Raw genomic sequence first — 26,816 nt, 5'->3', positions numbered from 1 at the left:
CAACATGATTCTACGAACATGATATGGTGGTAGCTAATCATCCTGTATGCATGCATAACTCATTTCCAATCGTTCTAAGTAATATAATATGATCAATTAAACTGACAACAATTTCTGAATCCTAGCTCATCACTAAATATTGAAAACTCTATGAGAACTTAAAGAATAGTTGTAAATGCTCATGCTTCTAAAGACAGTGTTTTCTATAAATCATGCTACAAACATCAAATGTTTCATATAACTAATGCAAACTATCCATCATATACTGAAAACTGAAACTATTAACTGATACTGAAAACTGCAGGCTAGTATCTGAAAACTTTAAACGGATATCCTGTTTTGAAACAGTAAACTGATACTAAAGGTTCTCATGCATGTGATTCTGAAAATAACAACTCTACTAGTCATGATGTAAACATCCAAACCATCATTCAATGAACACTCATATTCACAAGACAAAATCTGGTAACTAAATTTATAACTATTGTGATGATATAAAATTGAAAACTGATTTTTTTTCTGAAACTATGCACTGATAACTGATTTTGGAATACTGTAAACTTTATGCTGATGACTGAACTTTAAATTGGATACTATAGCTTTTACTGTTACTGAAAACTATAAGCTAATATCTTATTTCGAAACTGGGGCTAATACTGAAGGCTCTATTAATATTCTGAAAACTCATATTGAGACTATCACTCATAACTGATACTCAAAACTGAATGTGATTTTGAACATTCTAAAACTGATTATGATATTAATAACAAAAAACCCTCACCGCAACTAGTATCCTGGGGGAAAAATCTCGATACCTGGTGGGCATCCCACACACAGGCAGAGCTGGGAAAAACATCTCAATACCCGGCAAGATCTATCATCGCGCGGGCAGAGCCTGAAGAAAACAATCTCAATACCTGGCAGACAAGCTCAACGCCCAGGCAGAGCACTAAATATCTCAATACCCAGCGGAATCCTGCATCGCGTGGGCAGAGCCTGAAAAAAAAACCATCTCAATACCTGGCGGACAAGTTCAACGCCCAGGCAGAGCACTAAATATCTCAATACGCATGCGCAGAGCCTGAAGACCAAATATCTCAATACCCAGCGGAATACTGCATCCCGTGGGCAGAGCCTGAAACTGGGGGATGGGTACTTCGTAGGGTGGTTTTAGCACCATAACAATCTCATGCATAATCTCAAGTAACATGTAAGTCAAGAGCATATTTCAACAATCTCATGCATAATCTCAAGTAACATGTATGTCAAGAGCATATTTCGTAAGTGCTTATAAATGATACATATATGACATAATATTCAAAATCACATATAGGGGTGAAACAGCAATTTTCTAAACATGTTTCAGAATCTGATGGTTTAACCCAGATTGAAAATTATTTCAACATCACAGGAGCTTAGCATATATCCAATACAAATCATAAGCAAAAATCAGTTTTAAAAGTCAAAACTCATATAACACATTATAATTATAATTAAACCCAAGAGCAATAATAATAATAATAATAATAATAATATTTTATATAAGGATAAATCATGTCAACGTATGAGATTTCCTAGAAAATAGGGGGTAAAATGCAAGTTTTTAAAATACACTTTCAAAACTGACGAAAAGCACCCCATTTCCCCTTTTTACCGATAAAATTATTACCAACCTCACAAATCTCAGTCCTTTCTTTAACGTTTTAACAGGCAAAATACCTTAACACCCAGCATTTAAAACACCATGGAAATCAATTTTCTCAAAGACAGTCCAACTAGAAGCATGCAAGTGTATTCAACTAACCAACTTTTAGTCCAAATACATAACTCAAGCACCTCTCAAAATGCAGTCCAGCCGAGTGCATGCAACCAAAATATGCAGCCACCATCACAGTTTATTGAAACAACCAAATGCATGCAAGTTCAATTAGCAAGCAAGTTCATTTCATTTTAAAAACTCAAAACAACCACTCTAGAATCTGTCCGAAAACATGCAAAGGAAAATAAACCAAGCAAGCTTCACATTTAGCTCAAACCTCATCAAAATACAAAAATGGCATACTAGAAATTAACATGCAAGCATAGATTTGAAATTTTAAGGAAAGTTTTCATTAAAACCACTCACCCTTCTAATCCTATAATTGACTGCCTATTACAGTGCTTGGATTTCGATCTCCACCGTTTAGAATGTAGAGTTGTGTTTCATGAACAACATATCCAAAAATCAGAACGATCAGACGGCAAACGAGTTCCAGATCACGATCTGATGATGCACTGTTCACAGACTCAAAAGCTAATATATCCTCTCCCTTTCTCTTTGTTCTTCCTTTTTCTTCTCTTCCTCTCTCACTCTAACTCTCGGCCGAACCCACTCTTTCTTCTCTCCTTCTTTCTTTTTTTTTTTTTTTTCTTTTTTTTCCTCATTTCTCTCCTCTCTTCTTTCTTTCTTCTGCTCTCGTTTTCTTCTTCTTCCTTTGGGCGAACTGCCCAGTTTTCTTCTTCTTTTAAACAAGACATTTTTCTGAAATTATAATATGCCCCTCAAAATTTCTAAATTTCAATCTAACCCCGCCACCTAAGCTTTTCTTTGCAAAAAAGTCCAAATTTTTTCCTCTTGATACATGCAAACCCATCATGATTTATTTCTTCGTTTTCACCCCTTAACGCAACTTTAAAAACTGATAAAAATACCCCTTCTTACAATAATACCATAAAATCAAATAGAAAGGGAATTAAATAACAAATTAAAATTCATGCTATTACTAAATTAGAAATGGGGTTTTATAGCAACAGTTCCAACAATCCTACGGGGCTTCAGTGTTCCACCTTATCTTGTTGGCACACAAGACAAGTTCTCACAAATTGCTTCACATCGTCCCACATTTGTGGCCAGTAATAAGTTGCCTCCAATAGTGCTCGAGTGCGCATTTGTTCATGATGTCCGACCCATTTGGTGTCATGACACTCCTTGATCAAGTTTCTCTACAAATTTCCCCACTTTGGAACATACACCCTCTCCCTTTAGTGTAAATGAGGTCATCTTCTACCCAAAAGCGCTTGGTCTTGCCATCTTGAGCTAAGGAGATGAGTTGCTTGGCCAATGTGTCATGCTCGAGACCTTCCCTTACGAGCTTGAGGAGATCTCCTTGTATGTTGCTTATGGCTACAAACTCGGCCTTCCGACTCAATGCATCTGCTACCAAATTGGCTTTTTCGGGCTTGTACTCCGACACATAGTCAAACTCGGCCAAGAAATCTTGCCATCTAGCTTGCTTGGGGCTGAGTTTCTTTTTACTCTGTAAGTAACTTGTTGTCACATTTTCGTCTTCACCAAGAACTTGGACCCAAGCAAATAGTGTCGTCAAGTGCGTAGACAATGCACCACGGCTGTCATCTCTTTTTCTTGCACCGTGTATCGCTGCTCCATATCATTAAGCTTTCGGCTTTCAAATGCTATGGGATGTTCATCCTGCATTAACACACCTCTAATAGCAAAGTCAGATGCATCAGTATGTACCTCAAATGGTTGAGCATGGTTGGGTAATGCTAACACCGGCTCCTCTATGATGGCCCTCTTCAAAGAGTCAAAGGCATGTTGGCGATCAACCGTCCACTCCCATTTTGTGGCCTTCTTGAGCAAATCCGTGAGTGGTGCAGCAATGGTGGAATAGCCTTTGATGAATCTTCGGTAATAGTTGACGAAGCCCAAAAAATAGTGTAACTCGATAACCTTTATTGGGGCTTTCCACTCCGCAATAGCCTTCACCTTGGCTTTATCCGTGATAAGCTTCCCGTTTGTGATCTTGTGGTCGAGAAACTCTACCTCCGACTTGGCAAATAAGCACTTCTCTCGTTTGACATATAACTCATTTTCTTGCAACACTCAAAAAACCGTCTGCAAGTGCTCAGCATGCTCTTCAAGAGTATTGTTGTACACCACAATGTCATCGAGATAGATCACCACGAACTGATCAAGGTACGGATGGAAAATGTGGTTCATGAGGGTGCAAAATGTGGCAGGGGCATTGGTGAGGTTGAATGGCATGACTTTGAACTCAAAGGCTCCATAACGCTTCACACATGCGGTCTTCGACTCATCCCGCTCTGCAATCCACACTTGGTAATACCCCAATCTCAAATCAAGCTTAGAGAATTACTTGGCCTGTCCAAGTTAATCAAACAAATCAACAATTAGTGGAATAGAATACTTGTTTTTTATGGTTACCTTGTTCAGTGCTCGGTAGTCGATGCAAAGATGAAGCAACCCATCATACTTCTTTTGAAAGAGAACCGGAGCTTTGTATGGTGCTTTCAAAGGCTTGATAAATTCGGCTTCTAAGAGTTCCTTGAGTTGTCTCCGCAACTCATCCAATTTCGGTGACGACATTTGGTATGGGGCTTTGGCGGGTGGTTTAGCTCCCGGCTCTAGCTCAATCTTGTGGTCCACCTCTCTCTTAGGTGGTAGGCATTTCGGCAACTCGGGTGGCATGACATCCTTGTACTCTTCAAGGACTCGGGATATTTCCTTCGGTACTGGCTCCATGGTATCCACACCTCCCTCATCTTCCAACTCATGTACCATGGCGAGAAAGGTTTCTTCTTTCTGCTTAAGTCCTTTCTCAATTTGCATTGCAGAAAGTTGGTTGTTTGGTGCGGCCTTGCTTACCGTTGGAACCATGCATGGAACTCTCTCAAGGATACACATAGAGTTGTATCGCGGTAGGGGCAGCGCATTGAATTGCCTGAGATACTCCATGCCAAAAACAAGGTTAAAGTCATCTAAGGTTGCAACTGAAAATGTTACCTTGCCGCTCCATGTGCCAAGATGTAGCTCAACATTCCAAGCCACGCCCCCTAGTGGTTTAGCTTTTGCATTCACCGTCTTGAGCTAGCTATCTTATTTCTCCACCTTGAGGCCTAACCATCTTGCCTCGCTATCTTTGATGAAGTTGTGGGAAGCACTCGTATCCAATAAGGCTTAAACTTTCTTCCCATTGATGGTGGCTTCGACATGCATGAGGGACTTATCTTGAACTTTGGGTGTGCGGGTTTTACCTTCAAGGCATTGAGAAGTTGGAGGCATCCCATGCTGGCGGTCTCAGATACGAGTGCTTCAGGTTGCTTCTCTTCAAACATGGCATTGAAGGCCTTGTGCTTGGGGAAATCCCGAATCCAATGATCCCCATCACAAAGATAACAGTTCTCCCGACACTTGTATTCCTTCTTGCCATCCTTCCGCCATTCCTTCTTATGAGGTAGCTTGTCTCCCTTTTCTCAGTGGTGTGATGATTTATCTCCCTTTCCTCCCCCACCTTTGTCGTAATTGGGCTTGCCATCTTTCTTCTGCTTGGATGTTTCGCCCTTGCAAGGATATCGACTTCGGTGAGGATCGTGAAGATGTTGGCAACTTGAAGCCGTTGGAGCTCCATTTATGCCCAAGGTGGAGCCCCTCCACAAAATTGAATAGCAAATCTTCCGAGTTCATATTATCAACTTGAAGCATTAGTTTAGAGAACTCATCCACATACCTAGAAATAGGCCCCGTGTACTTAAGCTCCCGCATATTCTTTCGTGCTTCATATGCCACGTTGCCCGGATAGAAGTGCTTTTTGATCTCTCAAGTGTTAATGATGCACGTACCTTGTACAATTTCAGCATGCTTTCGTTGCCACCACGCGATTATATGATCCTTAAGATACCCGATTGCAATGTTCATCCTCTCTTGCTCACTTTGGACACTAGTAGCTTCGAAGTACCTCTCCATGGACCATAGAAAGTTCTCTAGCTCTTGGGCATCCCGCTTTCCCCTATACTTCCACAGTCTTGGAACTTCGACCCTTGCGAGAGGTGCAACATTGGTGACGACCCCGTTTGCCACTGCCTTCTTGCAAAACGCCCAATCACCCTTGCTTTCCTCTAGACCCGATCAGAGCTCTTCCACTTGAGCTTGTAATGCCCTGAGAGAGTCCAACACCACCGATTGGAACTCCGCAAAAGCTTGATGCTTCTCGACAACATCTTGGCGAAACTCTCCCATGGTTTCGACCATAACTTCCACATCGTGCATCTTTTGATCGAGGACGTCGAGGTGTTCTTTCACTTCGGCAAAATTCACCTCATTGCGCATCACCCGTGCTTCCATGTCATCACGTCTATGGAGTTGTCCTTCCCTCCTCAAGAGTTCTTCTTGGAAGGATTGGGGTTAGGGTTGGCCTCCCTCCCACATTGCTCTTCATAGCAAACTTCGGACGACATCTCGAACCAAGAATCTTCCGCTCTTATACCAAATGTGACGACCCGACTATTTCCCTTCGGACTTGTGCTGCCTTAGGTGCCAATCTCCCGACGATTACCCTTAGTCAGCATTGCTCGCTCACACTTCTAGCCATGCAAATAAGTGAACACTCACACAAACTTACTCACAAGAGATGCTAAAAAAGAACTTTTTACTAATGAGAGAAAGCTTTACAATTCTTAGACGATTTGGCCAAATGAAAGTCTTCCCCTTTTATAGTAGATGGAGTTTACAATGGACGGTCTAGATCTTCTATAATCAACGGTGGAGATTAGCTAACTCTAAACTACCACCTACCAACTACCATCTATCCACTATCATATTAATTACAAGATACTAGCAAATACAAGAGTATTCTAGAAGGTTTTAGAGTGTTGGGATGACGCATACCAAATGTTTGATAAAATGCTTAAGAGGCGTCACACTAGGGATATGTTTATTAAGATTATTAAAATACAAATTTTTGATATATGAATAGATTAATAAAAAAGTGTATGACAGAGATAAATATTTTTGTTTGATAATATTGTCTTTAAGACATACATTACAGCATATTAATAATAAATTAAAGTAATAAAGGGCAGTAATATGACTCCATAAACGCAGTTGTAATTCCAATTTTAAATATTAATAACAACATATTTATTATGAAAAAAAATGATTTGTATGTTTTTTATTCACTAAGTTAAGCTGATAGTTTTCACTATTTCTAGGTGATTGAGTGGTTTTATAAAATTCTTAGGTATATTATTTAATATATTTTTTGTTCGAATTTCTCTTCAGTTTTTAATAGAGTAGTCTTGAAATTGTTATTTGACCAATAGTTCTAAAGTCTGAAAAATTAATTAGAATAACCCTAAATTGATCCCCCGATAATGAAGAAAAAAAAAAAAAACGTGAATTTTAAATGCAGAGTTTCCATTTCAATTTTATAATAGTTACATTGATGTCATTAAAGAAGTGCAACGTTGATATGGTTCACAAATTTTTAGAAAGGTGTGCCAAAGACTGGTTGTGGTCTCCAGGTAGCAATGGTGTTTGAAACGTGTGCCTAGGCTGGTGATAGTCTAACCGTCATTTCAATTCATACCATGACATATGTTGAATAAATGAATGAAACTCAGGAAGAAGAAAAGAAGCAAAATTAACCTTTTCCATGTTTAGTCTTTTTCCAATTACATCATATTGACGACATTTTAATTTGGAGCATTCATACAGGATTGCTACCCCATTCACTTATTCTAATACATCCCCAATTTCATCCTTCCCAAGTTTGAACAACTACAAGTTTATAATTATAATATAATTTCTTGTATCGTCTAATTATAGGAAATGACTTTGTAAAACTCAAGTCGGTCAGAGGCCGATGATGCTTCTCCCAACCCGGAAATAGTTAACCTTTAACACCTGGTAATAATAAATTTTCATTAGTTTTTTGTGTTTAAATTTCTAGTTAGTTTAGTAGTCGTCGACTAATCACAAATTTCTTGACTAATCATAATCAATTTTACATATCAAATCCTTTCTTCAATGCAATACGTCTTTGGCAGCCAAAATTGAAGATTGAGAATTACTGTATGTTGAATACAGTTAGTGTTCATAATGCAAACTAATTTGAACGCTAACTAATTAAGGTAAATGCACAATATTTGAAACATTTTATGAATTGTAACAGGCACGTGTAATCTTATTCACATTGAATCAAAATCCTATGTAAAAGTTGGTAGAATAGTTACAAATAATTAATCACAACTCGTGGCCTGAATTATACACATAAATTTCAATTTATTTCGTATGGCCTGTGGGTACCTATCAATTCTTCATTACATATATACAGATAAATATAGAACTATATAAGGTTTTTCATGGGTTTCATCTGCAAATAATTTAATAACATTTGCCCATCATATGTTAATTGTATGATGAAAATTCTAAGGGGCTGGTCGGTAGGTACATAACAAGAAATTTGTCCTTAGTGTTAGGAGACAAAACAATCCCATTTTTAAGAATAAAGAAGAATTATGAATCTATGATGAGCTTCCATGCATCTTTCTAAGGTGTGTGTCATGTGCTTATGTTCGCCCAAATCATGCTGGGGAGAACTTATTTCATGCACGAAAATGTACTTTATCATACAATTTTGGATTATACATGTCGCCAAATTTGACACTGTTCTGCTAAAAGATTGAGCATTCTAAGACGTCTCCAACAACAATAATCTGGTTGATGATCGTACGATGCAGACGAACCAAATAGAGATATGAGTTGAAAGTCTATCATTGACTGTTGGCTTCTCACTGCTTTATTTCTTGACTTCATAAGTTCAACCATTTTAAAAAATAGAATAGATCTTTGACTTTTAATATGATGCTTATGTTTATTTGCTAATGTTATGCTGAGGGATGCAATACCCATAACCCTTAAATTTATTGCTTTTGTACAGTACAAAATCGATGAATCAGACTGATTGATTTTCTTAATTGGCCCCTCACTAAGTTAATTAAATTACCAAGATGATGACACACCATTATGAATTGTATTTCCACCGATGATCTTACATGTCATACATCTTAATTTATTAATTTTTTCAATTAACCACCAACTCTTTTTATTATTCAACTGCTGCGAATGGAAGTAATCAGCTGCGAATGCATCCACCAGAAACAATTCCAACCTCAAGATTTCTTTATTCAAAACCAAACTGGATTCGTCATCATATTGGCTTTATTCAAAATGAAGCTCATATTAAATTTTGAAAAAGAGACGAAAGTACAACAAAATAATATACACAAGGATTATTTAATTTTCTTTCAAGTACATATGCTATTTTATATGCCTTTTATACAAGAACAGTTGGTTAGCACTTCCCATAGGTTTCTTGCGTTCAACTTGGTAGCAAAAATGTGTACCGTGGAAGAAATTTAGATTTGTGCATTCATACTAGCAACGAATTCTATATAAGCAGCATGATGCTTAGCTTTACGATGCATTCAGTTATCTGCATTTTCAAAGTGTAATTCTTGGAAAGCTAAAAGCCAAAATGGAGAAACTCTCAACCCACCTCTTGTATTGTTTCTTCTTCATTGTTCTTATTGTTTTTCATTCATCCCCGGCAACATCTCAAGAAGTTGGTAAGTAGTTATATTAGCATGTATCCATGAGATGGATACTGGAAGCTAATTCGTTCTTTTAATGTTAGAAATATGATTTAGCGTGTGTTTGTATAAATTCATATTTTAATTCTCTCCGTTAATATTGGTTTTATGGTGCAGAGGATGAACAGAGTTTAGTTATAGAGCAGAGGGTGAGAATGGGCCAGAACGATGGGAGAGCTTCACACGATGGAGTATGAGTGCTTGCGAAAATGGATCAATGCAGTCTCCAATCGATTTGTTGCATGAGAGAGTTGAAGTAGTGTCTCATTTAGGGAGACTTAAAGAAATTACAAGCCCTCTAATGCCACGCTAAGAAATAGAGCCATGACATGATGGTAATTAATTGAACAAGAGAAGAAAAAAAAAAAAAAAAAAAACCCTCAAATCTTTATATAATTGTAATAAAGGCAAATGAATATGATCTAATTGAATGCATAAGATCATCTAGTAAAATATGTGATTCCAATTCCATCCATTAAAATGCATCACATGATCTATATTTTCTATATGCAGGCATAGAAGATTAATATTTATCTCTTTTGCGTGCAGTTAAAGTGGGAAGAGGGTGCAACTCTTGAGATAAATGGAACTGAATATATCCTCAACCAGTCCACTGCATTCACCTCTGAGCACACTCTCAATGGAAGCGGTACTATAACTATTATCTTCAGCTATAATCACTATATTGCTTAAATTGGGAGATTTTACTTTCTCTTCTGATTACTTCTTTAAAATTTATAACTGCAGATTTGATCTAGAGGCTCACATGGTTCATGAGAGCACAGATGGGAAAGTTGCAGTAGTTGGGATCCTGTACAAAATCGGACGACCTGTTCTTTCTTGCATCGGTAATTAATTAATTACTAACCGAGAAGCTGCTAACATTTATATCTCTTATATCCATCTCCAAGTATTCCTTCAAATGATCATTCTTTTTTTTGTTAACAGATAAAGGATCATTTAGCAGCCATGGTGGCAGCACTGAAAGAGATAAAGTGTGGGTTGATGGATCCAAGGGGCATAAAGATAGGCAGTAGGAAGTATTACAGATATATTGGATCTCTTACTATTCCTCCTTGCACTGAAATGTTCTCTGGACAATTGTCAAAAAGGTTTGCTACCTACAATATTAACTTATTCACTTACCCAAAAACTTGTTCATTTTCGATCAAGTGATTATTTTTATTTTATATATCTTCTCATGAATTCTTAATGTGATTAGTGAGGACGGTGCCAAGGAGCAAGTGCAATCTCTCCGCGTAGCTGTACATGATGTGGATGTTGCACCAAATAATTTTAATGCGGCCCTTTATCTTTCCCACATAAATTTCAAAAGAACACTTGAAAATTTACCAGAATTATGGACATATAAGAATTTTTTCTTCATCTACTTGACTATGATAATACTTGATTAAATTCAAAAGCATCATTTTAGGTAGGAAGATATTCAAATGTATACATTTTTTTTCTAGAAATGATTAGGTGGTATCATAGAGTTTGAAAACTTTTTGGAAGAAATTTTTATTATACACTCTTCAATAATAGATAAGAATAATGAACGTTAAATATTAGAACAATCGTATATTTGTATGCGTGTACTTATGCTAAGAGTAATCTTTTGCAGGATTCGGATACAAATGCAAGACCATTACAGCCAATAAACTCGAGGTCGTTACATCTTTTCAGACCAAATGATGATTCGACAGAAAACCCATGATATATATATATAATAGCTCATTGCTATATGTGTATCATGCATCCACCATAGAACTCATCTCTTATGCAATAACCCAATTTCGCCATGCCCATGCTGCCATTGTTGCTGGAGAATATAGTGATCTACACTACCCTAGACGAGAGACACCTATATCTACAGATTTTTTTCTTGGGATTTTTGTTTGTTTTTTATTTTATTATTTTATTATCATCATTATATGTAGAGATCAATATATCATCAATAATACAATTTTTTTATAGTTAAATTCCTGTCTCGTCACTTTAATTTATAAATTGGTGTAACTTATTATATTTTTCCTAAAGAGAAATAACTATATATGAATGGTCTTAATGTATGGATTTCAATTCAATTATATATAAAAGACAAAAAAAAAAAAAAAAAAAAAAAAAAAAAAAAAAAAAAACAATTTTTTATGCATTAATTGGTAAAATATCTATGATAGACTGAAGAGTGTACGATATATGTTATCAATAGGTACTCTTTGGTGAAGTTATGTAGCAATTGATTGCCAGAATACTTCTGCCACATTATTTAATTGAATGTAAATCGTTTTTAATTAGCAATTAGATCAATGTAACAAGTAAAGTGTTTAATATTTATTTTATTAAAAAACTTTATTTTAATTTATTCATCTTCTCTTCTCTTCGTATCCTATCTGTTGACCTTTAGCTTAATAACGTGTGTTATTGCACAAGACAAAGAAACATTAACCTGAAGATTTGTTAACTTAAGCAAGCTAGCAAGGATACAATCTTGTAAAATTGAAAAAGTAACAACGTGAAAAGTCAGAGATGACCATGACAAATTGATTAACTGATTTTTATCACACATGAGGTTTCTTGATAATCTGGGCATAGATTCCTGAAGAACTCGTATCAGCCTTCAAGCCTGGAAACAACCAATATTTTCTGAAGAATAAATCAAGCGAAACATTCATATCGAAGCATTCAAATTGACTTAGCCAGCCCTCACCAACCACTATACCACTGTAGTAAATAGTAGTCATGAGAAGTTTGGATTTTTAACCGAAACATAGAGCCAAGAGGTGATGTTCCAATCACTGCAAAAAGTGCCATTATTATTACTATATAAGAAGCTCCAGCCAGTGCATTGTTATCTAACTCATCTTGTACTTGGATTTTAATCTAAAATTCTAATAACTTAGTGATATAAAAACTGTCCATTTAAGTTTCTATAATGCATTCTTATTAAATTTTATAATTAATTTAATTTTATAATTATACCCCTCTTAACCTATAAAAGGGTATAAATGGGGTAGGCCCACCTACCGACCTTAACCTAGCCCGCTAAAGAAACTACAGGTAAAGAGTTCATTTTTCTAGGCTCATTTCTTTATACCAATTCTTTACTCCTAGCTATCACTTATTACACAGAGATATCGTCTACCAATAATACATACACAAAGAAAATCAAATCTACCTCTATAATTGGTAATGAAAGATAACATGCACAAACCACAAAGCTGTTTTCCAAGAGATAAAATGGTCTTCAATATTTACTAATTATAACTTCTTACAGTCATACCATTCTGCCAAGAACTTTCATGATATCATCCATAGATGGCCTATGCAAAGGATCATCTTCCACACAAGCCTTGGCTAGAACAGCTAAACATAACGCTTCTGCAAGAGGGTAATCCTCCTTAAGACAAGGATCCATGAAACTCCTCAATTGTTCAAAACAACCACCTTCACTACCTCCCCCTCCCAAAAATCCAATGCACTCCTTGAATAATTTTCCATCCATGTCTTCTCTTCCTGAAATCAATTCAAGCAAAACTACCCCAAATGCAAAAAGGTCTACCTTTTCCGAAACTGAGCCATTCAATAGATATTCTGGTGCTATCCATCCTTTGGCACTTGCCGAAATATCATTTCCTTTTGAAGATCCAGCAGCATGGTTTGTTTCAATACTTGCGAGTTTCGCTCTCCAAGTTGATGTTATAAATATATTCCTAGTATTTACACTCATGTGTGCATAGGTTGGGAAAATACAATGATGCAGATAGTGCAGGCCTGTAGCAATATCAAAAGCTATCTGTGTTCGTTTTTGCCAATTAAGAAGACTAGATGAATTAGACAAGCAGCCCCTTAGGCAGCCAAGGGTAGGGAATTCAAACATAACATATGACCAAGAAAAATCACTATCTCCATAACAAACACCATGTAAACTCACTATATTTATGTGATTGATCTTCGAATTTACATCGATTACCTGTCGGGTATCTTCAAACCGCACCTGCTTGATCATCACTTCAACATTATCAATCTTCCCTTTAAAGGATTGGTCTCCAATTTTGGTATCTTCACCGAAATTTTTTGTTGCTCTTTTGAGATCCTCCATACTGTAACTTGACAAAGAGTACTTTATTCCTGCAAGGAGATCTGGAGATAAATATGAATTTGCAGAGCTGTGACCAGTTTGACCAGATCGAGGAGAGCTTCTCGCGGTTGAAAATGAAACTTGAGTTGAGCTTCTGGTATTGAATGATTGTATCCTCCCACCCTTCCATTTGCGCAAGGCCTTCACATACAATCCACAAGCAAGCAATGCTACAAGCAACAAAGTGAACCCAACAACTGATCCTACAATATACAAAGTCTTTAAGTTCACTTTATTCGTTTTCTTAATGGAAATTGTTGGAAGAAAACCAGGAGCAGGAGGTGGAGATAAATCAGTAATATCAAAAATTATATTCGGATCCGATTTCAGGGGAATCAGAAACGTTGTTGTTGGATAAACGGTAGGCTTAGGGGCTACAAGGTTTGCTGCACACAGATCTTCAAGGGAGATGCCGAATTTCTCGCACAATAAGCTTAGGTCATCTTTTTCAACAAAAGGGTATGTCAAAAGGTACTTCACTCCTTCACTAATAGAAATATTGTCAGGGCAGGCACATCTCAAGGGCACATTAAGCTCAGAACCAACCTTAACACCATTTTCTTGAGACAGGTTTTCTTCGGAAAGTGTGTGAGGTTTTAGGAAACCTTCAAAGACTCCACAAGCAATATCTGAATATGTTGTGTTTCCAGGGACTGTGTAACTGAAATTTGTCTGAAAAAACTGGCCTGAGCAGGAACAATTAATGGGAATAAGAACTTCTCTACCCGATTTGAGTATCTCTGAAGAGGATGTAAGCTTGTTCAAGTGAAGTACCTCATTGGACGCGTTGGAGTTAATCTGAAACAAAGCAGTGATATTTGAGAGAGTCTGAAATTGTGTGTTAGCTCTGTAAACTATGAATGTATTGCATGAATTTCTGAAGGAATTGCAAGTATATCTTGAGCCTGGCAAACTAGTATTTGCAGAGCACTCAGAGTAGTCATAATGCTGTTGAGCGTAGCTTAAATTGATGCATGCCCATGAGAGCAACCAGAGATAAATCATGGTTTCTGAAATCAGGTACTGTGCATTTGGTTAGATGATAAAGAAATATGAAAGTCTTTACAAAATTTTAAAATACAAACTTTCATAATAAAGAATGACCTATGATAATGCTTCTATATGATGAAAGGGAGATAGAAATCATTTCATTAGCTTCATGCAATTGGCTGCATAATCAATCTTTCAAAAGAATAATGGATTTATTATATTAGAATAAAGTCTTTGGCAAAAGACAAGTACTCTGTTTGGAAAGGAATCAACGGCCGGCCAGCCAATATACTTGTGTCCAGTAAGATACCATTTTGGATGTTTTCTACTTTGTTATTTTCCAATCATGAACCTTCCACAACATCATTGACATAACCCCTTTTTCATCTTTTGAAAGAAATTATATCAGAATTACGAGATTGATTACTTTACTATTCTCCATGATAAATAACTCGAAGTGTTGAATCCATGATAAAAGACAGATAATAGCTTTGAAATAATTAGCAACATTACATCACATTTAAACTAAATTAGTTCTTGATACGGTATGCAAGAAAGAAAAAGAAGTCCCAATAAATTAAAGAAAACAAAGTTTATTAACTGCTTGAAAATGTTCCTGCATGTGTATTCGTCTTTGATAGCTTTCACTATCAGAAGGCAGCGTAATCCAATTAATTAACCTAACCTATAATACTTACAAAAAATTTCACAGAAAGGCGTGAATAACTAGATGTACAATATGATTGTTTAATATTGATATGCTGGCCTTGTTCTTTGTAACAAACTCTGACTCAACGAGTTAACATAAAAATAAAAACAAGGCTAACACACGATTATGCATCTACGTTTGATAAACAAGTTTCAAACTTTCAATCACAAAAACTTAATTTATAAAGTTTGAAGAAAAATCTGAAAAATCATTATATATCTTCAAAGAAACGAATAATATATTTATATAAGGTAGTGATCAGTCAACCCTAATAAGACTCTCAATTAAACAAGGAAATAATATCCTAATTAAACACGAAAATTAATTAAAAGAAGAAATTCTTACTGTTGATTAATTATAAAATAAGAGATAACTCTAAATAAAATAGGAAAAACACGAAGACAACTAAAACGTCCCCAAAATATGTTGAAACAGTAGATTTTGCCCTCGAAACGAACCCCAACCAAGTCACCCGGTAGGTTAAGACGTCAAGCTCGAAACGAATTTTCCGTTGATATCTTACGGACCTTATAACTCCTCCCGAATCAAAAGTTATAATTGTTTTAAGTTGACATATCTATTTAAGATTTATGATATTTGGGCCGTGCGTTTGAGCTTCTAACGCTCAACCCTCTCCAAGAATTCATCTGTTAAACATTCTATGTAAAAACCCTTCAAAGAAATAACCGTAAATTGAATATCTCTTGTTATAACAACACTCCATACAAATAGAACAAGAACAAGTCTAGAGTTCCAAATTTCTTTTAAATGCACGATCTAGAAATGATATAATGTTAAAAGTTAAAACGTGATCGAAAAAACAAGAAAAATATGAAAAACAGGGAGTTGAAAGCCTAATGATTCAAGAGTAATACTACACATACATCATTTTCATACAATATTTCTCATACAACATTGTGTGGTAAGATATGATTGGCTAATTTAAAATTAAAATTAAACTTTCACCCAATCATATCTTGTCACATAATATTATATAAAAAATGTTGTATAAGAATGACGTATATATAGTATTATTCATGAATCAGAGGGCCGAATTTGAATTCTCCCCACCGCAAATTATAATTATTCCGCTTTGTTTACAGCTTCGGGTATTGAAATCTAAGTCAAAGATAGGTTTGAGGCTGTGGCACTGTGCAAGCTCAACGGCTGGCAATTATCAATTACCTCCCATTACGTTTATTGAAAACTTAATAGACCCCTTATTGTATTTGAAACAAACGATTTTTGAAATTCCCAACTACGTAGGGATGGCAATGGTCTCATCCCCAAAAGTAAAATGAAGCTAGCACACTTATGTGAGTTTACTAAACAATAGGGGTGATTTCTCATTATTTTTTTGATAACTGAGGTATCCGAACCAGTTTATGCGTACTTCAACTAAACTTTGGTATCTATTGAATACCTTATAAGCCCAAATGACCAGGTAAGCTACAATGTTATTGTAAGAGGTGGGTTCAAAACGCTCATTGAACACCCTCTAAGCTTAAAGAACTATATAAGTTACAATATTATTATAGTAGGTAGTCTCAAGGTTTGAACTGAGGAAATCAAAGAAGAGAATAAACCTCCTGAATTGTCAGACTAAGCCCTTAGGTTTATTTCTCATTATTAATGGCAACAAAATAAGTAGCCAGAAAAAATTAAAGCAGGTCCTTGGATTTTTAAAATGCATGTAGAGTCTAGTTGAGTTTCAATGAAACCTTAAATAGAGGTGGTGGGGTGGGCAATCACCTTAATTTTTATTGAGGTTTATAAACAATTCGGAACTTGGAATTAAAATCCACACAAGTTTGAATTAGAATTGATTCCAAATCAAAGGTGGCATTTGATACAGTTAAAAAACAAGTCTCCAGTTCTATGAGTTCAAGTTGCCAACCTGTTGCACTGCTTTCATTGTTCAAGAATATGCTTTTAGGAGGAGGAAGAAGGTTACCCCACTATTCTCAATAAATAGCCTCTGCAGAGTCTGGACCTTTTACCCATCAACACATCATCTGCAACACTTTAAACAATTGCAGCAATAAATATCTTGAAATAGGACCTTGCTGCTGTCAATAACTTTAATCACTTCTGTGCCTTAGCGCCAGCACATCTATAGCACATGATTCGCAAAATTAGCCGAAACTGAAATAACACCCTTTTCTTTTTTACACAAAGTTGTTACTTATTTAATTATGCCAAATTAAAGCACTGACCATTAACATCTATGCACCTTGAAAATGACATGTATTATACAATATCCATAATTCTAAATATTTTGATCTAATCATCTTAAATTAATTAGTGTAAAAAATGTTATATATATATATATATATATATATATGTATTAATGGATATAATTATAGAAATTCATACTTCTCTTTAATTCCTAGATCTATATTCACCGTTGAAAAATATATAATAAACGATCAATTAAGAGTGATAATTCCTTATTGGCTAGATGACCAATAAATTATATTATCTCTGTACATATTGATCTAACAACAAATAATAATTAATTATTGGACAACATTTTTCCACCTGATAATCACATTGTGATGCAGCGGAATTTAGATAGACACTAGATACACTCTAGTGTAGCAATTCGAGTCCACGATATGTTCGAATTCACAAACAATGAATCTCAAATTCACGAGAGAATATGGAATTCACGAGTCACAACGCAACAATTCACAAAGGAACCATCAAGAAATTTTATTAAATAGTCATTAACCATTGTTTGTAGAATAAGAAGTCTATTTACACTAAACTAATTATAATGCTACTAGAACAATAAGTAAGAAAATCCTAGGCTTCGTTTGGTTGCCAATTGGGAATACTACTTTTAGTATTCCCGAAAAAGTTAAACAATAAAATACTCAAAAACTCCCAATATTATTCAATATTATTCAACTTTTTTTAAACCCCTTAAATTTTTTAATTTAATTAAATACCTCTAAATATTTTTTAAAAAATTACAAAAACACCCCAACAATCCACGTTTACCAGATTTCGGCCACCACTGCCGGAAAATGGCTGGAATCTGGTAAGATGGCGCACTACCGGCTGAATCTAGTCGATAGTGTGCCGATCTAGCCTTTTCCGGCTAGATCCACAGTGGATCTGGCCGGAAAAGGTCAGATCTAAGGCCAAAGATCTGGCCGCTGACGGCCAGATCTTTGGCCGTAACCAGTCGATAACGACGGCCAACAAATGGTCGTCGTTGACCATCAACGACGATCGTTTGTTGGCCGTCGTTGAATAGCAAATACGGCCAGATCTGGCCATCAATGGCCAGATCTAGCCGTAGATCTGGCCTTTGTCGACCAAATCCACCGTGAATCTGGCCGGAAAAGGCCTTATCGGCGCACGATCGGCAAAATCCAGTCGGTCATGCGCCGATACGGCGACTCTAGCCACCCTCCGGCGGTAATGGCCGGCTGTCCGTATTTGAGGGTTGGTTGGGGGTGTTTTTATTAACTTTTAATGTTTTATTATAGGGGGTATTTTGTAAAAAAATAAACATAGGGGGTATTTTATAATTTATAAATCCTACGCCCAATTCAACTTTTTTCAAAAAACTTTTTCCAAAAACCCAAAATTTTGAACCAAACGGAGCCTAATATTACTAGAACAAGGAATTATAAAATAAGAAAGTAAAACATAACTAAATTAAAACTTCCTAAATAAACTAAATTCCAATTTAAAATAGAAAACTATTTAAATTTCTAATATAAAACCCTAAATAAATAAGAAAATCAAATAAAGAAAAACAAACAAAATCAAATCATAATTTAACAATATTTGTCCTACATCAAACTCCCCCTCTTAAAAATAAACTCATCCTCCAGTTTTGCAATCCGGCGGGCAACACTTGAAATTGAGTAGTAAATCATCTGGTGTAGTAAATAAAAATCCTTTGTCATCAATCTTCCTTGGAAAATTGTCATGCACCACAATTTTCAAGTCGATGTTGAATGTCATTGATGTTTCATCCTCTTGACCCTCAACTTGAATATGTTCTTCTTGCTCAATCTTCTCCTTTAGGACAATTTGCTTTTGCTCTTATTAAATCTTCTCTTCTTGGACAACTTGTTCAGCTTTAATATCGACTTCATTCTCAATCTCTTTTGATGTGTGATCTTAATTTGTACCATATCGTGATCTTTGTTGGCTTTAGGAATTTCTTTAGGAAGTGCTTTAGGCATCTTGTCTTTGTCCATAATTGGTGAGGCATGTATTTTCTGAAGACGACTTTTTTTTTTAATTCTTAGTTATGATTCTACATGAAAGGCTAATTTGAGAACATCAAACAATGTATGGTCAGGTTGTAAATCAATTTGAGCTCGTACGTATGCATTCAACCCATCAAAGAATCTCAAAGATATTGCAAAGTAACAACCTTGATATTCACCAATATATTCTCAGACAGATTTATTATCTTAACAACAACTCATGTATTGATAAAACAACTCTTGAACATGCTCACAAGAAAGAAATTGTTCCCTAAAAGCATGTTTCATCTCACACTATGATATTTGATATAGTTTATCAAACCTACATTTTGCAAATTTCCAATCATTCCACCATTCTAAGCATACCTTTTTAATAGATAACCAACAACATTGATATGTTTTCATGCCGAAATATCCATATCAATTAAGAAATCTTCAATAGCTTCAATCCAATCAAGAAAAGTTTCACCATGAGAATCCTCGTTGCAAGTTGGAAGGTGGCAACATGGTTGGTGTAGGTCGTTTGACATATTGAAGGGTTCTTGAAATCTCTTTTCTTTTCCTTTTTTTTCAAAAGTACAAACAAAAGGACCACACTGAAAAGAACTGAAACTTAGAAGGAATGAAGAGTAACAAAAAACTAGAAGAGGATTGTGGGTAGATGGCAGCACCTGGGGTGCACACTGTAATTTCCAGTGGCATACAAGTTGCGTGAGGCTGCAGAATTTTTGGGACCTTTTGTTTTTTTTTTGGATTTTTTTTTTTTAAAGAAGGGGTGGATGAAGTCAGTGGACCGAATGAAGGCTTTAATGCCACTTGACGCATAGGAATTTGGATGAAATTGTGAAGGTATGGTGTTTTAGGTCTAGGAAATATTGTATTGGGCATAGAGGTACGCTCTAATACCAATTAATGCAGCGGGATTTAGATAGGCATTAGATACACTCTAGCATAGCGGCTTGAATCAACAAACACCTTCAAATCCATGACGAGACAATTTGCAAAGGAACCATCAAGAAATTTTATTGAAAAGTCATTCAATGTTGTATGTAACAAGCCTGTTTATACTAAACTAATTCTAATGCTATTAGAGCAAGAAGTAAGAAAATCATAATATTATTATAACAAGGAATTATAAATAAGAAAGTAAAGCTTAATTAAATTAAAACTCCCTAAATAAACTAAATTCCAAATAAATAAATAAACTACTTAAATTCCTAATTAAAACCCTAAATAAATAAGAAAACTAATTAAAGAAAGGAAAACAAAATCAAATCATAATTTAACAATATTTATCCTACATCGCATTGCCACGCTTGAGGCTTGATGCAAAACACTTTCCCGCAATTTTTTAGAAACTAACATTGTCATCCTCGAATGACATCTTTGTCAATTAAATGTAACAAATGGTTGATAGTTTTGGCCAAATAGCTTAAAGTTTGGTCAAAAGGCTAGCCGTTTCAATATTGTTGAATTTCTCAAATGTAAAATTGGCTATCCATTTGGTCAAAACAACTTGTATATTCAAAATGTCTTTTCTATCCCTTACATTGTTACATTTAACTAACAAAACCTTTATTTGGGGTTGACAACATTTTCCAAAGTTGAAGATAAAAATGTTTTTACACCAAACCTCCATTTAATATGTAAATCTTGATCGTAAACTATTCTCTTTGATTATAATTGTTAGAGTATGTGTCCTAGAGCCAATCATAATTGACTCTTTGTATATCATGTTTATCTATTAATAAAGATATGTTTTATGTATCATGTAATTCATATTACTTATGTTATGATCTATGTTCTTAGAATGGTAGAATCGTGACAATAGTATCAAGTGTTTATAATCTTGATTGTGAAAACCCTATGAGCACATGGTGGCCATTTTAGAAATGTTCGCAACCTCGGTATTATTCTAACTAAGGGCACAGATAATACGATAAAAATATCATCGTGTTAAACGACCTTACCATAAGGTAGTAACATATCTCACATGTCAAGGTCATTTGGTGACAGCTTGGTGTGACACATAGGTGTTTATTGATTACAAGTTCACCAGACTAACCCACCAGAGGATTCCATGCAGATGGTAGCCCTAGTGTTTATGGAATAAATCTTTTAACGGATGTTGGTGCATGTGATCCTTAGACTTGAGATCACGGAGCGTCTTGTGTACATATTGGTGTAGTTTGACACTAGTCCAACATAGTTCTTGGGAGCGCTATCAGAACGGTAGTGATTGCTACATCAAGAAGTATATTAAAACTATGGTGAATCAATGTAGGATTTATCACTCTTGGAAATGGGAGTCGTTATCTCACCGTGTAGTTTGGTTAAATGGCAATGACTATAAATCTGTGGCCACAGTGGCATTGAGTTGTCGCTTAATCCATTTTAAGTTTGGTCGTTAGTCCAAAAACTGAACACCAATATATCAAGGATCAAATCTAAGGATGACACTATTTTTTTGCCTCAGCCTTAATGAGATAACATATTATGAAAAGATTTGATTGCACGGTAACTATACTATTAACAAGTTTTAGTTTTCACTAAATCTCTATCTATTAGGTGATCATGATGTCTTACTAGAGGTCAATCTTGATCTGTGGATAAAGAGATAATTAATTGGTTACCAATCACGATTCCATTCACTGCCAACATGATAGAGGGCCTACAGGTCACACACATAAGGAGGTTGAATACCAAAGGTTTGATGCTTTAAGATTTATGGAGTGAATTGCCATGTTCCTTGAATTATGTTGTTGCATAATTTAAGGAATTGGAGATGACAATTTAGATCTCTTTAAAAAACCGAGTCAAGAAGGCAGTTTAAGGTCAATTTAGGCATAAAGGGTATTTTAGTAATTTTGCTATGTAATTAAGTGAATGTAAAATTTGCTTAATTATGAGGTTGTCGTCTGCATTTATTCCTTTTGGGAATAAAATTAGCAAAATTACATATTAATGAATAAAATACCCACTAAACATATTCCAAAGTGGAATAAGGTTAAACTTATTCCTATGTGGATTAGGGTTAGGACAAGTGTGTATATAAAAGCACACTTGGCCCTAGAGTAATAAATGGGCAATTAATGAAATAATGAACAATGCCCTACCGCCCCTTTCTCCAAATCGTAGACTGCAATCTCATTCAATCTAACGATTGAATTTTTCTTGACTTTCTTTGGTTGCCTTCGTGTGGATACTGTGAGTTCAATTCTACTATTGAATCGGTTTGTAAAAACAATTGAATCAAAGAGAAGGAGCCACCAACGGAGGTATAAAGCTAAATTTTGTATGGTTTCTTTTAGATGTAAACACATATAATCAACTCCCTAATCGTGGGTTTTGGAGGAATTATCGGATATTTTTGTTTTTCCTTTTGCTGCGCATCTCTGATGATTCCCAACAATAATAGAGAGTAATACCTAATTATTACAATCAATACATTTTCTGGTTGGGATGATAAGATCTACAAGCAGTAATATTATTATCTCACAGATATGGAATTCATAACTTCTTATAGAGTAAAGAACACCACTTTGAGAGTTTACAAAATCTTGAATAGGAAAATCATAACTTTTGAGGGAGTAAAGAACACCAACTATAGAGTATAAGGCTTTGTTTGTTTAAATTTTTAAAATAGTATTCTATTATGAATAGGATTTATCAAATAGGATAAGATTCTGAGAATGTGTTTGGTACATTTTTTGAAAATATTATCTGAAAATATTTAGATTATTTTTTAACCCCCTACATTTGTTAATTTAACTAAAAACCCCTCACAATTAAAGTTTATAAATTAACAAAAACACCTCCACCCACCCAACTATTGCCGGCAGCCAGCCACCATCACCGAATGATGGCCAAAAGTCATAGGAATGGCGCAAAACCGATTGGATCTGGCTTGTCGTGCATTGATCTAGCCTTTTACAGCCAAATCCACCATGGATCTGGTTGGAAATGGCCAGATCCACAGCCAAAGGTCTGGCCATTGATGGTGGGATCTGTGGCCGTAGATCTGGCCGTTTTTTGTCAAATCCATAGTGGATCTAGCCAAAAATGGCCAGATCGGTGCATGACCAACTAGATCTAACCGATTGCGCACCATTCCAACGACTTACGGCCACCGTCCGACGGTGGTGGCTAGCTGCCGACAATAGTTGGGTGCGTGGGGGTGTTTTTGTTAATTTATAAACTTTTTTTTAGAAAGGTAATTATTAAATGTTTTGAATCGAACAAAATAGGATTGGATTTTGAATTGAATAGTCAATATTAAAACAAATATGTATTTCAATGGATTGGATATAATAGTAGGATAGAATAGAGTTTAAAAAGTGTACCAAAGGAGGATAAGATCTTGGATAATAAATTATGTATTTATGTTAAGATCATGACAAAGACTTTTATTTGAATCATAATTATAATGAAATCAGAACTCTAAAAATTATATCCAAACTATAATCCTAATGAGATTAGAACTTTAAAATTTTTAGTCAAACTCGAACTCTTCAATTTTGCGAAAATCTAGATCAAATCAAAATTCTTTAAATATACGAGTAAAAATAAAAGTTTTTGAGAAAATCCTAGAAATAGTTTGGATGAAACTTAAAAATAATACTACGCCTACAAAATATATATAAAAAATATTTATATGATATTATTTTTCTATAACTTGCCATTCAACCTAATTTATGATGCATTTAATAGAGTTGACTTATATATTAATTTATTCATTCATCTCATATCATATCACTTTGTTGAGAACATTTTGTATATAATTTTTGAATAGTATAATCTCTATAAATTAATAATCTTCAACTAAAAATTCATTATATTTTCTCAATCTAATCAATTGAATATGAATTAATTCACTAAATATATATTAAAGCATTAATTTAAATTTATTGTACTTATGTACTTAATTAAATAATATTCATTCTATATAATTGCATTAATATAATTAAATTTATTCAATAAAAAAATATACGTGCATAATTTAATTGAATTAAATGTATTTATTGTACTTGATATCTTTAATTGTATTAAATGTATTCAACGAATTAGATTAAAAAAAAAAATCTTTATATAAACAAATACAAAGTCTTATTATAATTCATAATTACAATGGCTTCCATCTAAAAAGTGTTAAAAAAATCAACCATGACATATGAGATGCATAAACATTTAAATTGGAGATGAGATCCAAGAAGATTTAAATTTCAAGAAAAAATATGTGACAATAAAATCATATTTTAATAAAATATCATAGTTAATCCCAAGGGGTTGGCCCGATGGTTAAGAATGTTTACTTTCTTGATTGACTTCTTGGGTTCAAACCACCTCGGAGCTACCTACCATATTTGTGACTTACCTAGTTTATTATATTTGTAGGGTGTTAAACCCTAAGATTAGTTGAGGTACGCGCAAGTAGGCATAGACACACTAGTTACAAAAAAAAAAAAAAAAAAAAAAAAAATTAGCAAATTATTTATTTATGATATAAATGGGACCATAGAGTTATGTAAGGTTTTTCAGAAAAGTATTATTTTATTAATTTATCGAAATTATTAATTTAACCTACTAGCCCAAGTTGGGACTGTAAAAAATTATTATATAATAGAGGTTATTAATTTGTCGACTATTAATTTTATAGATATTGTATTGTATTTGTAGCACTGTTCATAGTAAAATTCATTAAGAAATGTGCCAAGTTATTTTCTATGGATGACTTTACACACAACCTCTGTATGTGTAATATTATTTAAACTAAAATTCTTGAAATAATTTAATCTATGAAAATAATTACGAAGGCATTCAATACCTCCCTTGTGACTCATGTGTAGACCTGGTAAAAAGGTATCCGTACTCGTGGGTCAATGGGTATCCACATCAAACAAGCGGGTGCAAGTACCCCTAAAATTTACCCGTAAAAATTTTACCAGTACCTAGCCTGCTCGTGAAAAATATGGATGGACCGGCTAATGCCCACAGGTACCCATATTTTATTTAAAAAACATTAAAAAATTAAAACATTTTCCCAATCTCTCTCACCCACAGACACCGACACCACATTTCTGTCAATCAGTGAATCTCTCCCAAATCACACAATTTCTCCTTCTCTTCTCTCAATTTGAAGTTTTTCAGACTCTCACTCCTAGTTAACCTTCTAAACCTTTCTACATCTTCTGGGTTATTGTAAGAGACATCTGGGTTGTTAATAAAAACAATGTTTTCAATGATTTTGTAATGATTTCTGAACTGTGAATGGGGATGTAGTTGGGGAGGAAAAAGATCAGAAAACTGAGGATGAATGACGGGCAGGTTACGACCAGATATTGGGAGATTTCCCTTAAAAAATTGGTTCAACCAAGGTAATCTAACAGTAAGAGATTGATCTGCCTTCCTAAGTGCATAATAGTATATATGTTGTTCACAATCCAATATGACTAAACACACACATAAATAGATCAAACACAACACTAGAATCTACCGTGGTTCACTTATCCTTTTCGATAAGTTACATCCACGTTGAGCTCTGGAAATGGAGGAGCTTGCTGCACTACTATTATTTCAAGAAATCGTCAATTACAAACCCACAATGATAAGATCACAACAATACTTTTGATTCAAGATCAACCTGTAACTAATACTCTTAGAGAACCTCACCCTGGACCCTTTAAATAAAAGAACAAACTCCCTTAAAGAATGATTATAACCTAACCACTCAACCCTCCTAGTTACACAGATCTATCAAGAAAAAGCGGCAAAAATTACAAAGAAGTAGAATATCAGTCAAAGACTCTTGCTATCTCTCTTTTATTATGCAAAAGCTGTGTTTAAATATTGTTGACCAACCAGCCAATTTTCAGCCATTGGATTTGAGTGCTTCATGCTCCAAAACGACACCACATAAGTAAAACCAAAATAACAACGTTTTCAAGCTTCCACTTCAACAATCTCCACCTTGGAAGCATTGAAAACACCTTATTAGTGCAGCTTGCTCAATCCAACTCCCTCATAGCTCTAGGCCCTCCAGATTACTTTACTGATAAAAAATTCAAGCAGTGCTTGAACTTGGCTAGAGTTATGATTTTTGTGCCCATGTCAGCTGGATCGTCTTCCGTGGCAATCTTTTTTAAGTCAGTCACCCATTGTGTAACCAGCTCTCTCAAGAAGTGAAAACGAACATCCACATGCTTTGTTCTCTCGTGGTATATCGGATTTTTACTCAAATGAATAGTCCTCTGACTATCCGAGTAAATTGTGACCTTCCCATCTACTAGATGTG

The 26,816-nt window shown here is 34.9% G+C and overlaps 1 protein-coding gene and 1 pseudogene across 1 annotated transcript; one reads left to right on the top strand and one right to left on the bottom strand.

The window, feature by feature from the left end:
* The first annotated feature begins 9,643 nt into the window (after positions 1 to 9,643).
* Positions 9,644 to 11,167, top strand: LOC116143677 (annotated as a pseudogene).
* Positions 11,168 to 12,614: 1,447 nt separating this feature from the next.
* On the bottom strand, positions 12,615 to 14,662 carry LOC116144047 (lysM domain receptor-like kinase 4). Its single transcript, XM_031429507.1, has one exon. It carries the CDS (start codon positions 14,594 to 14,596, stop codon positions 12,728 to 12,730), a length of 1,869 nt encoding a protein of 622 aa, XP_031285367.1. The 5' UTR covers positions 14,597 to 14,662; the 3' UTR covers positions 12,615 to 12,727.
* Between the last annotated feature and the right edge of the window lie 12,154 nt (positions 14,663 to 26,816).

This window comes from Pistacia vera, unplaced genomic scaffold (genome assembly GCF_008641045.1).
Source record: "Pistacia vera cultivar Batoury unplaced genomic scaffold, PisVer_v2 Contig1133, whole genome shotgun sequence".
Classification (NCBI taxonomy): domain Eukaryota; kingdom Viridiplantae; phylum Streptophyta; class Magnoliopsida; order Sapindales; family Anacardiaceae; genus Pistacia; species Pistacia vera.
The sequence above is the reverse complement of the archived record's forward strand: the minus strand, read 5'-3'. Positions and strand labels throughout refer to the sequence as shown.